This window comes from Zootoca vivipara, chromosome 2 (assembly GCF_965207765.1).
Source record: "Zootoca vivipara chromosome 2, rZooViv2.hap1.1, whole genome shotgun sequence".
Taxonomy (NCBI): Eukaryota; Metazoa; Chordata; class Lepidosauria; order Squamata; family Lacertidae; genus Zootoca; species Zootoca vivipara.
This window is the reverse complement of record NC_142584.1, coordinates 69,233,167-69,248,215: the sequence shown is the minus strand read 5'-3', so window position 1 is coordinate 69,248,215 and position 15,049 is coordinate 69,233,167. Positions and strand designations below refer to the sequence as shown.

The 15,049-nt window shown below is 40.5% G+C and overlaps 1 protein-coding gene across 1 annotated transcript in view; it reads left to right on the top strand.

The window, feature by feature from the left end:
- RASSF1 (Ras association domain family member 1) overlaps positions 1-12,639 on the top strand; it is a 28,592-nt gene extending 15,953 nt beyond the window's left edge. The window contains exons 3-6 of the mRNA XM_035106047.3: positions 7,694-7,798; positions 8,406-8,703; positions 9,476-9,591; positions 10,983-12,639. Coding sequence (XP_034961938.1) covers positions 7,694-7,798; positions 8,406-8,703; positions 9,476-9,591; positions 10,983-11,129 — 666 coding nt within the window. The 3' untranslated portion in view covers positions 11,130-12,639. The remainder of the gene's footprint in view (positions 1-7,693; positions 7,799-8,405; positions 8,704-9,475; positions 9,592-10,982) is intronic.
- The last annotated feature ends 2,410 nt before the right edge of the window (positions 12,640-15,049 follow it).

Below are 15,049 nucleotides of genomic sequence, written 5' to 3'. Positions count from 1 at the left end.
AAATATGTATACAATGTTCTCTCCCCCCCCCCCCCGCCCAATCCAGTGAAAGAGTAAACTTATTTTTTTCCCTTGTTCCCAACTGGTCTGCTGATGGCTTATGCTGTGTCTGTCTTCATGTTCTCCTGGGACACCAAGGAATGCCTGTGTTCATTTATATATGCAGGGAGAGGAGGAGAGACTACTAGGGAGTTGGACAGATAAAAAGTGGCATGTTGGCTGTAGCTTACGCTAGTCTTCTAGATAGACATTTGGTATGACCCAACAGGCCTCTTCTTATGCTGCTTATTTCAGTAGGAATTAAGCCCCATGTTTCTTTGCTCAACTTTGTGGTATCAACACGGGTAGAACCCTAGAATTGGCATAGGGTTTATGTTGCTGGCACTTTTTATGGAAATCTGTTGAACCATGAGGACACTAGAGAAGAGTTGAGAATAGCAGTCATCCTTTAGTTAAACCTTAAATCCCTTTGACCAATGTAAGTCTCCCCCCCCCTTTTTTTAATTTTACTTGAGGTTTTGTCTCTTCCTCTCTCTGGCTCCCTTCCTTTCCTGTTCACATGTGGACTGAGTCACTGAGTGCACATCTTCGTTATGCACTCAGTGCTTATCTTCTTTGTTGGTTTTTCTGTGCATAAAAGCCACATATCCCACAAAACTGCTCTAAGAAAAGCACAGCAAAAACAAAACAACCCTGGCCACAGCAATGCAGCTAAGAGTCCATATTGGACTGGAATCCAGCAGCTGTCCTGAGTTAACGTTTCTAGAGTTCGTGAGTAGGGACGCAGAGGGTTGCAGGACATTTCGTCTTCATGCTGTTCCCCCTGTTTCAGCAAAGAATGCCACAACCTAGCAGTCCTGCATCACTCATGCTGGGGGTTTACGTTCTGTTAAGTAACTTCTGAGGCTGTGGTTTTTTCTTTACTCATATGAGAGCACTCCTGAGGTCAGAACTGATAATGATAATAGCAAAGCTTGCCTTTCTTCATTCTTCATAAAGTAAGCTATTCATCTGCTTTAACATATGGCACAATCAAGTCCATGAATTAGTGTCTTTGTAAATCATGTGTTTTGGAAAGGGTCTAATCTTAAACGGAAGTATGCAGGTGGTAGCAAATCTTACCTAATGAGTCGTAATACCAAGCAGAGTGCAGCAGGAGAATTCTCAATACTTAAATATCTTTTATATTCATATAAGTTAATAATTAGATCCAGAAAAATTCTAGACACTTGACTTCTGAGGGTTCTGGGATTTTAAAAAATGCATTGTCAGTAGGCTCACAAGTACCGTTGATGGCTACAGACTTGAAATTTATTTTAAATCATGATTTTAATTTCAGCATTGCTCACCACTCAGTTGTCAGAGAGACTTACTGCAGCAAGAGCATATGTTTTTGAAAACACAATTGCAGTTAGGCTATACAAAGGGCTCGATTTTCTTGTGATAGGATCATCCTATTATGTCTTTGGTACTTTTAAATTTTATAATCCTTAACTTAATTTATTCTCACAAGAACATGTGGGACAGCTTCTCTGGAGATAACATTCCAAAGATAATGGTGCAATAGTTGAGAATATCTTCTCTTTGGTCATCATCTCCCTTAACTTCAGAAAGAAGAACATCCGTATAATATATCCTCTGGCAAAGACCTCAGTGCATGGGCACATTTTAATATAATGTGGTACATAAGGTACCCACAGTTCACAAACGATATAGTGCTTTAAAAGTAAGCAAAACTTGCACTTTGAATTGTGTTCAGAAATGAACCTGCCTCTAGTGTAGCTGTTTCAAGCTGGGTTCCTCTGAGTCAGTCCCAGTTAGTAGTCTGGCAGCTGCATTTTAGACTAACTAAAGTGTCAAATAGTCAAAATGGAAGGAATCTGATTTGGAAGTTACCAGTGTAGGACATGGTCTGTTCTTGGTATCTGTGCCTGAGCATGCTAGCTCTGAGGTGACACTGCCCATTAGACAGTGTTGGCTCATGTTTATATATAATACTGTATGATGATTGTTAAGCAACTCTGAGGTAGTTAATTCTGGATTGCTTCAGTTACAGTATCCCAGCTGTGATTTATGGCATTTGCACATCATTGGTACCTTCATTTAAAAATTGTATACTCTAAATTGTATAATAGGATTGAGTCCTAGAGATGGCTCTTTGTCTTGTAAACAGGATGCCTGTATCCCAAACTTGACATGCCTACCTTGTGTGTGTTGGGGGAGCAGGAGCTGCCCTTCCCATCCTATCTAGAGCCATCTTCCCCTTTGTTTGTTCCACCCTTGCAGATTTCCTCTTGCTCTTTTCCACAGGATACAGCAACTTCCCATTTTGTTCCTTGGGTCAAAACTTTATCCATAGGAAATGCCCCACCCCAATACACCCAGCTTCCCACAATCCAGGCTTTGCTGGATTTCTCAGATTGCATATAAGCTCCTGGAGAGTGGTGTGTGGCAGGTTTATATAGAGATATATTTTTTTCTGTAGAACTCACTGCTACTGTAATCTTGTGCCTAGTTAACTGATGAGCATCAAGAAGAGGGCAGCATTGTTTACTTCCAAGGAAACATCTATTTGTTGGAGAGGAAGCTAGATCAAATAATTTGCTGGCTATTTCCCATTCCCTGAAAATATAAAATAAAATAAATAAAATCCCAATATTGTTCCTTAGGACTTAGTGTGAACGTAAATGTTTTTCCTGTTGCTGTGAGATATAAGAGTTGATATAAGACAGCGGAAGAGTTGATTGGGAGAATGCAACAACTTGTAGAGGGCTTAGGATAATTAGTAGTTCTATTTACCGGTAATCTGTTCTAGCCTTTGGGTGCCACCTTATGTCAGAAAAAGAGCTAATATGGATGTTTTCTAGACTCTGTGAAGCAGAATCACAATAACAGAGGGAATAGCATGTTGCCCTTAAGCTGAATGTGCTGCAAATCTTTCTGTATACTGTAGCTAGTATGGCAACTCCTGTTGTTGTAGAAGGGATATAATAAGCAATTTAGCTCTGAAGGATTCATCTGTAGCAGAGCTTTTCAAACCTTTCATGTTGCTAACACTTTAGACATGCATAATTTTGTGACACAGTAATTCAGTTTTACTACGGTAGCAAACCAGAGGTTAAACTACCAGCCCTGGGAAGAGCATGGGGAGCGTTTGCGTGACACACCTAGACACTGTGACACACAGTTTGGAAAGCTCTGATCTTGGAAAACTCTAAATAAAGTGACTCTTGACCTTGGTTCTCCAGACATAAAGTGGGTTGTGGGGATTGGTTGGAAGCTTTAAAAATGCTTGTAAAATATGAATACTACATAAATGAGTGCTGACTAGGCAGATGATTTTAACCATGCAAGTAGAGTATCTCCCCAGGACTCTTGAAGAAATAAGTCATACAGATTGTGTTGTGAGGCACACTTGTAGCATGGCGCCAATTCTGTTCTTGATTCTGCTTAGGAAAGGAGGCACCCCTGTCTCTTTATTTATTTATATTACACTTTTCAGGATACAAATCCTTCCAAAATTGTTTACAAGTACTATCAATGCATATTCACTCTCTCTCTCTCACACACACACACAGAGTAATCAAAATTAACAGATACCAAGCCATAAGGATCCTTCGCACAGGGCACCTAGTAGTAGATGACTCCAGCTGAAGTAGGGGCAGACTTCATTTCACCTTCCTTACTCACTTTCCTGGTATCCTTTCCAAAGGTGGTTGCTGGTAGTTTGCCTTGGCAGGCAAAGAAGGGCAGTTGAAATGGAGAAGACTGCAAGCGCTTCTCCTTCTCTACTACTATGTAATATACTACCTATAATAGCTATAGAAGTCATATAAAAGGCATGGATAGAAACAAAACAAAATTAGATTGACAGAAAAAAATTATAGTGTGGATGATTATAGCATGTGGAATATCTGCCCTGTGCTTTGAACTCCTCTAGATTTGGAGGGTACATTGTTGTTTTGCAAGCTATGCACTGTGTGAACCAAGTGGCTACAGGCAATACATTATTCTGTAATTCACAGTGCTCACTAGTTTCACTAGTTTTATATGGCACAGAAATGGACTTTGTTTCACCACACCTGTGAATATGGCTTAGTGGTACCATGTGACTTCACTTTAGGAGTAAGAAATTTAATGGAAAGAGGCAGCTAAAAGTGCCTGGGCTACAGCTACCTGCCCACAGAGAATGGGATGCTTGAAGCTGAAGGTTCATGGTTTAAATTCAGGGGTGGGAAACCTTTTTGGCCCAGATTCCTACCACTCCCTACCCCCTGGGCAGAACAACCCATCTGTAAATCACGTGATGATTGGTATGTAGGATGTCCCACTCAAAGTCCATCACACATTGTTTTTAAAGTGTTAATAGGATGTTGGGCATTTGGGAACTGCAGTGCAAGGGGTTTTGCCAGCCCTGCGCTTGCCAGCACCAAGCATACAACTGGCAAAGCTGCTTTCTGCAGGAATTTGCTGTGCAGTCAAGTTTCCCATGGGAACTCAGTCACTCAATCAATGCGGCTGTTCTGCAAGGATCAGCTGCATCTCTACCTGCTCCACACTTGACATCACATCATGTATTATGTCAGATGTGGGGCAAGTGGCCATGGTTTGGGAAAATAAACTTGGGACCTATGCCAGGCCAAATTTGGCTTATGGGCTAGAGGTTCCCCACCTCTGTTTTAAACATTGGAAATCAGAAGGATTTTTCCATTTCAGCTAAATGGTAAAATAAGTTGTCTCTAGATTGATCTCAGTAGATAGGCAAGTTGTAATGTCTTGAACTATCACAAAGCCAGGTTTTCTAGACCAAGTACCATTCTTCTGCAAGTATTAATAGAATAATATAGAATAGAATAATTTATTGACCAAGTATCAACCATACTTGGAATTTTGCTTTGACTACATTGCAGTATAAGAAAAACGTACCTCATACAAACACTATTCCCCTCGCAATACAACAGCACAACGAAAAAACCACATACCACCAACTAACCTCCCTTTTGCCCACAACTACAGATTCAACAATTTGATGGCACAAGGAAAAATGCTATTCCTGTGTCTAGACGTTTTTGTATATAGAGTCCTGTACCAATGTCTGGATGGGAGTAAATCAAACAGGTGATGACCAGGATGCGAAGGGTCTACAGCGATTCTCTGCTCTCTTCCTGACTCAAGCAGCATAAAGTGTCTCTATTGGAGGCAAACTAGCACCAATCACCCTCTCTGCAGTTCTTACTGCTCGATGGAGCCTCTTCTTATCCAGCTTAGGGGCTGTACCATACCAGACAGTAATGGAATTACAGAGAACAGTTTCAGTAGTACCTCTATAAAATTGAACCAGCAATTCTTGGGGCAGATTAAATTTCCTTAGTTGTCGCAAGAAATACAATCTCTGGTGTACCCTTTTAATAATATTGATGTTATCAATATTATTTAAAAGATCATAGAGCCCAAGAACTTAAAGGACTCTACCACTACAACCATGTTACCAAGAATGGAGATTGGCAACAAAGGAAGATCCTGAGAGTTTCTCCTGTTGTTTAAGTATTATCAAGCTATTGCAAAATGGAACCACAAGGTTGCGAACGGGCCATGCGCTGATTCATGCTTAATTTCTGTACATGATTCAAAGAGATGCTGCTTTTCTTCCAAAACTCCACTTTGGACACCTTCCTTAGGGTCCCGCCACCAAATGAGGTAAGACTAGTAGTAATGAGAGAGCCTCTTCCCTGGTGCCTTAATTATTTTTGAAGCACCAGGCTTTCTCAGACTGTTAAGAAGTGATGAAATCTTAGAGCCACTTTTGATACTTTTATCTTCATGCTTCCTTTTCTTGCTATTGTGATTGATGTTTGTGTTCATTTTCTAATTAACAGTATTTTTATGTATATACATCTTTTATCAATAAAAGATGTCCTGGTTTACTTTTTTAGAAGTAGTATACAGGTATAAGATCATTTAACAAACATTGTCAGTGTCTCACAAATGCATTATTATTGCTTGGCGCCCATGTCTCCAGCTAAAATGATTTGTATTATATGTATACTGTGTAGATGATTGCATGTTGCTTTATTCATAGGTCTCTGTGAAGGAGACCCTGAGAGAATAGGAGCTGATCTCTCCCATTTCCTTTGGCTCATGTGGTTACTCAGCCAGTGGGAAAGGAAGTGGTTCCCAGTAATCCCTGGAGATTTCTGATTGGTTTTTAGTGAGCTCATCTGGAATTCCCTACAATCTCCCTCCCCCCACCAAAAAGAGTGAAGTCAACAGGAAAAGAGGCTGATGCAACCAGGAGCAATTCACTTCTGCTGAAAATCTGAAAGAGAAACTGGTTGTGGGCGTGTATGTAGAAGGGTGCTCATTTTGTGCATGTAATTCTAGAGGTAGAAGGAAGTTTCTCTTCTGTAGAGGAGCTACAATGTACATATTAAAGCAAGCTTTTTATTGCAAGGATTCCTGGCTTTCAGCGGGTTGAGGGCTATATTAAGTTACTAATGTCAGGAGTTAATGTATTTTAAGAAGCTGGCTTTATTGATCCTTTATGTTCTGAGAGCCCATTACCTTTTAATTTCAGTCAGATTAAATATTCCTGTTACATGTATTAGCAACATAAACCGAAGTGGGTTTACTTTACATGGAAACCATTTGGAATTACCACCCTGGTGCATAATGCCAAAGTACCTATTTGAGGTAGAGCTAGATCCTTGAGGTGAAACTGTATCTCATTGTAATTCTCCATAATTCAGTTTGAAGTAAATGTTTTGAAAGGTGTTGCTTCCTTTTCTGCATGTTTGAGAGTAGATGTTTGGCTCTAAATAGAAAGCCCTGGGCTCTGCATTAGTAAAGCAAGTACTTCACAAGAAGGGTGGTTGCCTTTTTGGTGTACAGTACTGAAGCAGTTTTTTTGTATGGTGGCTTCTCTTCATGACAGAGCAACCTCTGTGTGTTCTACCAAAAATCAAAAAATATTTTTGCAACACTATGAAAGCCAGCAGATAGGGCATTCTATTATTCAAAGGAGGGGGGTTTCATTGTAAGAATACTTCTTTCATGCCTTCATTTCAGTGCAGGAGGGAACCAGTGGGTACAAAAAAAGGCCCTTGCAGGCACATGTGTGCCAGTAGGTGCCACACTGGTAACCTCTATTGTACTTAATACCTATTCTTGCAGTTTCTGGGAATTCAGGGTGTAGTTAAATGCTGTTGTTTGCAGGTACAGCATAAGTCTACTTTGTAACCTTTTTAATGGTAAGAGAATTCTGATCCTTGGTGTTGCATATTAATCATGGGGCCAATGTACAGTCATGTTTCTGGGGTGGTGTAACACCAAGCAGGCATGATGTGATCATCAGCCTCTTCTCACACCCACATATGATTTGTTTGCACACAAGGATTTTGTAATCTACCATTCAAAGTTGAGAATGGAAATCAGGAAGTTTTTGTTTCTTGGTATAATGAGTTCATTCAACCCCAAAGCAAGCTAAGGAGTGGTGAGGAATGGCATGTAGATGGCTTCACCTGAAACCTGTAGTTTCTCTTGACACCTCCTCCATAATTTATACAAGGTCTGATCCACTGCACTACTTGATCACTTGTATCTAAACAAATGTTGGTTTAACTTCCCATGAAGGGAAATGAACTATATTTGTGAGAGTTCATTGAAAACTAATTCCAGATTACCTGCTCTTCTGCAGGATGAACAGATCGACTGGGACAAGCCAGTTCTGTCCCAAACTGAGATTGAGCAAAGGATAAAAGAATACAACAGTCAGATCAACAGCAACCTCTTCATGAGCTTGGTAAGTTTCAGGAGAGATATAATTCTTAGCCCTTGTATAACTTGTAAGGTTAAAAGGTAAAGGACCCTTGGACGGTTAAGTCCATTCAAATTCGACTATGGGGGCATCTCCACTTTCAGGCCGAGGGAGCTGGCATTTGTTTGCAGACAGTTTTTTTCAAGTCATGTGGCCAGCATGACTAAACCGCTTCTGGCACAACGGGACACTGAGACGGAAGCCAGAGTGCACGGAAACACCATTTACCTTCCAGCCGCAGTGATAACTATTTACCGTACTCGCGCTGCTATACTTTTGAACTGCTAGGTTGGCAGTTTTACCTGTATAACTTGGTAGCTGAGCTTCGAAGGCCTATGTCTGCATTTGCTGTCCCAACATTGTAATCCTTAAAATGAAAACTACTGTATAGCAATCATTGCAAGCATATTCCATCCCTGCTTTGATGGCATCCTGTATTATTAGAAAAACCCTGTTCATTCCAAGGTTTGTGAGAATTAACTTCAGTTTCTTTGCCCCTCAGAGATACTGACTTGCAGCCTATTTTTATTCCTACTAACTTTTACAACCACGTGACCCTCATGCAATGCTTACTGTACTTCTGCTCCCACAGAACAAAGATGGTTCCTACACTGGTTTCATCAAGGTGCAATTAAAGCTGATACGGCCTGTCTCAGTACCTGCCAATAAGAAGGCGCCCTCTATCCAGGACACCAGGAAGTGCTCCTCACGCAGCCAGGCAGTAAAGCGGCGCACCTCATTCTACCTACCCAAGGACACAATCAAGCACCTGCATTTAATTTCTTGTACACGTGCCAGTGAGGTCATTGAAGCTCTGCTGAAGAAATTCATGGTAGTTGACAATCCCCGCAAGTTTGCTCTCTTTGAGAGAACAGAAAAGGATGACCAAGGTACCTGATCTCCCCCTTCCCAGTTTTTTGAGAAGCCAACATGTAACATATTGCAGACTTCTAAACAGCAGCTTGCCTGGTAACCTACAGCAAGTAAAAATTGGTTCCAGTTGGCCATGAAAGGAAGGTTTATCAGATGGGAAGAAGTTCATTTCTTTGCTTAGGTTGTTAGAATGCAGTGAACAACTAACATGAGTGTTTATGAGCAAATAGGCTAGTAAAAGTTTGTGGGCCCTTAATTTTTGCACTTACTTGTGAAGCTGATTTATTAATACATTGTCTGAGGCCAAGTGATGTAATTTTAGCAATTGTCGTAGAATAAGAAGAGGTTGAGAGATAGCAGTCTGTAAATCAAACAGAACAAGTTTGTTCACTTTCTACTGAAGATTCTAAATATAGTTCTGACTTCATTTTTGAAGTTTCAGCTGATGTAGCAGAGAAGCTTTATATAAGACTATTTTCATTATTGTTAATTATAGGTCTGTATTAGAGTGTGTCTCATCATTTTATGTTGCTGCTGACTGAGGCAGGCTGGAAGGAAGAAAAGCTGAATCTTCCTTACATCCTCTTTTCCTGACCTCTTCCCTGCAGCACTGCTTACTAAAAGAAATGGAAATGGGAAACTAGTGGATTAACAGCACCCTCTGCTGGCAAATAAATAGACTGCTTAAAGTAAACAAGGGCCACTCTGATCTGTCCAGGTGACTGTTATACAGAGTCAGGGTGATTGAGTTCTTCATTTAATTCCACTTCTAATGTTCTTGTGTGTCAGTATATCTCCGCAAGCTTTCTGATGAGGAGCAGCCCCTGCGTCTCCGGCTACTAGCTGGCCCTAGTGAAAAAGCACTGAGCTTTGTCCTGAAGGAAAATGAAACTGGAGAAGTCAATGTGAGTATTTGTCTTTATGGTTTGTCTGAGGTTATGTGGAACTGACAAAGCCTATAATATTTGCTATCAAGTTAGCTTTTATCTTGATCTCAGTAGATAAAAGAAGGGCACTCGTGCTCCTAGTTCCAGTTGTGTGGTTGGCTTTAACTAGTGATGCAGAGTAGAAACCTTTTCACCACAATTATTTTTCTTGCAGAAAACATTAAATTTATAAAAATGTATTGTTTAGCATAATTAGTGAATGCAAATTTGTACTCTGTCAGGAAGTTGTACCTTGAACATACATGGTTGCACAGCTCTGTGGGTTTGCAAAAATTATTAACAGCTGCCAGTGCTACATTATTTTTCTTTTTTAAAAAATTGGGGTGTGTACGGTAGGGATGCAATATGTGCTATTTGTAATCTCTTAAAATATTTACATGTGTTCCAATAAGAAAAGCCCCTTTAAGTAAAGCTTTGGTTCAAATATAGCATTTAAACTGAATTATATTATTCTAGCCTTTTCCCCAATCAAATAGTTGAGTTTTTTGGTTGTAAAAACTTGAAGTCAAACATGCTGAACTGGATGCCAATTAATGTTGGGGATCATAACATCTTTTGATTTAATGTATTTCAGAAAAAAACTACTGCTAATTTATAACTGTGAACAAAAGCAACAGCATATGTACATGCTATCTGTACTTGTTTCATGTTGACACATGATACATTCTAATAGATGGGAGCCTGAGGGGTTTTTAAGTTAAGGACTGAACCTTCAGTAAAAAAAATAATATTCTCTAGAGCATGATTTAAAAATTCAAACATTGTGGCTTGATGACACTTTATTGCCCCATTGAAAATGACCCAGGGACTTAATTGTAGAACAAGATTGATTATAGAGCAGAGCTCTTAAAGGTGATGTTCATAGTAGGAAAAAAATCAGATAATGGAATTAATGTGGTTGAACATAGTGCCTGGTCTACTCATGGATGCTGTTGATTGATTAATTCCCACGGTCAAGAGTGTATAACATGGGAGAATGAATTACAAAAGGATCTGTTCTACACTGTCCATAGGGATGTCTTAGCATTTGCAATAACAAATGCTCACTTTAGGTTAAAATCTTTCCTGAAATCTTGAAAACGCTAGTTACCTGTGCAGTCCTGTTTCAGTACTGTTCATGAATCTTGGAACGTTGTGAAATCCAGATATACCACCCTTATGCACACTGGATATTTTTTCTGCCTTGTTCTACATGCATACATCATTGACCCCTTGCACCTCTTTCCATAAGTCTAGGTTCCCTCCTTACCAGTAAAGCTGTTACCTGGAGTAACACTGCGCTCATGACTGTAATACTACAATGCCATCAGCACTGTGGTCACTACTTGCTTTTTCACACTTTTCTGCAGTGGGATGCCTTTAGTATGCCTGAGCTACAGAACTTCCTGCGTATCTTGCAGCGTGAAGAGGAGGAGCATATTCGACAGATCCTGCAGAAATATTCCCATTGCCGCCAAAAAATGCAAGAGGCTCTAGCCACCCGCACACCAGGTTGACGAGGTGCTCCATCCCAGACCCAGCACTCCAGTAAATATAAGATGCCAGATGCAGAGAAGTGGTGGAGCCAAGAAGACTACGAGTGAAGCGATCCTGCGATTGTGTGGGTTGAATGTATCTCTGGAGGGGCGTAGGGTGGGAAGGGACAACCGGGGTTTGTGAGCCCGTGACTGGTGCATGTGTGTGTGCTCTCCATGGAGTGAGTGGTTAATAGAGATGTTGCATGCATGATGCGATGGGATCAGTTGGGGAAGTAAGGAAGTGCCTGTGGGATGTGTTTGAAGATGAAAATTTGAGTAGCCTTGCTACAACAGCTACTTTCAAAGTGCCAGGATGCTAATGCCACTTTTATACCTACAGTGTGTCCAATTGAGGTTTATGTGGACTTGGTGTAAAGATCACTTGAGATTTAACATAAGCAAAATAAATCAAAGTGGCCTCAAACTCTGATGTATTCCCAAGAAGGGAGGTGGCCTTAGCAAGCACCTTCCTTCAAAATACCATTTTTGTATTTCTATCAGAATCAAACTTTGAAGCCCCATGGATTGTTCAATTATGTTCAATTATGTCTTTATTTGCCGAGATTGATACTGATTCATGTAACAGTAAGACTGCTAGCAGAATGGAACTACCTGCCTTTATAGACTTTGATCAGACTGTGGTCATACAAAACAATGAAGAAAAACTTTGTTGACTCCTATCTCAGATGGATCTGAATGGGAGTCAAGAGTAATGGAACCAGAATTAAAAAATGCCAAAGGAAACTGATTAGCAGAACCCAAATAAAAGGCAGAGTTCCTGATTATTTTTCTGATACACAGGAAAGGGCATGCAGACCAAAATGCACCATAATTGCAATACAAATAGTATCTAGAAATGATATTTGGACTATGGTTGATTCCGCAGAAAAAAGGACTATAAAAAACAATATAATATAGAATAGTATGGTAAGAGCAGTGATCAAGGACCCCCAAATAATCCATGGAAGAAGGAACAGAGAGACACTTTTTATTGCCCAGACAGAATTTATTTGTCTCTAGTTATTAAAAATCTGAAAACCAGGGGTATAACATCAGGATTCAGGTTTCTCTTCTGCTGAAGGCAACCATAGCTTTGGCCACCCTCCTTTATATGTTGCAATCTCTCAATGGGCATGCATGAGAGGCATTGGTGTCTGTCTTGAAAGGCAACCTTGACTTGGGCACGACCTGGCAGGAAATAAAACTGTCTCTGTTTAGTAGTTGAACTTCCTTGGTGGAGGGGGTATTTGTACTGCAATAAGTGTTTTGTTCTTTTAAAGTCTGAAACACACTGAAACACTCTCCAGACCCAGGCATCCAAAGGAAAATGGGCCTCCTAGTCTTGGCTGACCCTTCTGGAGAGTAGTTTTTAAATTCAAGACTGTCTTGTTATTTGTCTTGAGAATCCAATGGATTAAAAACCTTGGGGGCTCAGGTTATGAATGGTGCTGCTTGTATACAAATCAATAAAAGATTCAGGGGTGAGAAATGCATGGTGTAATATGTGTTTGAGAACTACTTCTTTGTTGGGACAATAAGGTCATTCCACAGTCGATAAACTAGAGAAAAGTGGAAATTGAAGAATTGATGCTTTTGAATTATGGTACTGGAGGAGACTCTTGAGAGTCCCTTGGACTGCAAGAAGATCAAACCTCTCCATTCTGAAGGAAATCAACCCTGGGTGCTCACTGGAAGGACAGATCGTGAAGCTGAGGCTCCAATACTTTGGCCACCTCATGAGAAGAGAAGACTCCCTGGAAAAGACCCTGATGTTGGGAAAGATTGAGGGCACTAGGAGAAGGGGACGACAGAGGACGAGATGGTTGGACAGTGTTCTCGAAGCTACGAACATGAGTTTGACCAAACTGTGGGAGGCAGTGCAAGACAGAAGTGCCTGGCATGCTCTGGTCCATGGGGTCACGAAGAGTCGGACACGACTAAACAACAACAACATAAGTGGAAAATGCAGTTCTCCCACTAAGACTACTTCTGTTTTGTGCTCCTAACTTTGGCCCTTTGCCACCCATCACTCAGATTTCAACAAGGACATCCAACAGTTGGTATGAAATCAAAATACAGATATATGATAGATTAGGGTCAAGTCAGGGTCCACCATAACTTTGAATTACAGCATCCTAGGATGGTTTCAGTTTGGTGTAGATGCCAATGAGAGAATCTCTAAAATGCATTCCTTATTTTTCAAAACATTTTCTGTTGCTAATTGCCCCTTCTGATACCCAAACTATATTTCCAAGCAAGAAGCAGTTTGTATTAAGGTGACTATTAACTCTAGAATTGAAGCAGAATAGGTGACCCCTAAACATAATGCCTTGCTTAGAACAGAGAGTTGTTGAGCCCTTGAGACCCCACAGGACATCACATACAGAAGATGTTGATGCAGTTCTGTAAATCCATGTATTTATTGATTAATAAGCCTATTCTATCTCCCACAACTGCCTTGGTGCCTGCTTCCAATAATGTTGTCAGGTACGTTGGAATCCACAAGCCATTTGTATTTATTTCATTTTGCAGATTTATAAACACTTCATGTCCAAAGGTACAATAAGATAAAATATAAAAATACATTCGAAAAACAATAGAACTATTTCTTTTTCATACCTTGCAGTTCAGGCCTAGGCAGGATAGTGTACTGTACTTAACAAATGTCATCTGCAAAACAAAAACCCTGTGTGGCTGCTGGCTACCAAAGTGGTCTGCTGAAGCCACAGCAGACTGCCCATAAACCCCAGAATATCATAGAGGCTCCCTAAGCACCAGACACAGTGTCATCCATACCTCAGTGCCGCAAAGGCACGTTTTTTTTCCCCTTGTCAAATTGTGGGCATACAATTCCTCTGTACTTAATGGTTTGCTCTTTGTCAAGCTTGTGGGTTGGGCGCCATCCTGCTGGCAAAATTTATTTTTCAGTCAAATAATTTGTGAATTAGATTTTTATATCCAAAGCATGGGTCATTGTGCATGTGATTCTCACAAAACTCTTCAATACATCTCCGTTTTCAACAACAGGAAAATGTATGCTGTGAAAGGAGTTACCCAGTTCAAGAACGACTGAACTGGATTTGTTTGTCCTTACTAGTGATGTCATAGCCAAATCATGCTATATAGTATCGTATGAACGTCGTAGGAGCCTGCTGGATGAGGTCAATGGCTCACCTAGTCTAGCATCTTCTGACAGTGGCCAACCAGATGGCTGTGAGAAACCCACAAGCAGGATTTGTGCTCAAGAGTACTCTTCCCCTCCTGTGGTTTGTAGGAACTGGTTGGTATTCAAAAGCATTACAGCTTCCAAAATGCATAGCTGTCAACCCTCCCTTTTTTTTTTGCGGGAAACTCCCCTTATTCCAAGCCACAGCTGTCAACCTTCCCTTTTTTTGCTGGAAATTCCCTTATTCCAGCACTGTTTCCCACTGCTATCCTGGTTTGTTAGATATACTGTAGTCTGTCCCCAGGACAGGTGAGGCTGCTGATCCCTTATTTTCAAATCCGAAAGTTGACAGCTATTCCAAAATGACATCCAGTTCATTATGTGGTTCCCATTTCAGGTTGGTTTCCCTGTGTGATTCATATGGTATTATCAAGCTGACAACCCAGTGTAAGAGGGGGAGATGTAAAAGATCAAGGGGGGAAATGCCAGTGAATAGGAATTTGTGCATAACTTAGGGGATGAGGGATACATTCTGCCTCTGAAATAAACTTTCGGCCTAAAGATCAAAAGAGGTGAATTTTTAGTGCAGCCCTAATAACTGAGGGGAGAGAGAGAGGAAGACAGCTGATAATTTTGTTTACATCTCAGCCTTAAATATATTTTCATGGATGCAGTTTGTATTGTTCTGGAAATAGAAATTGGCTTATATGTGCAATTGCTATGTTTCCCCAAA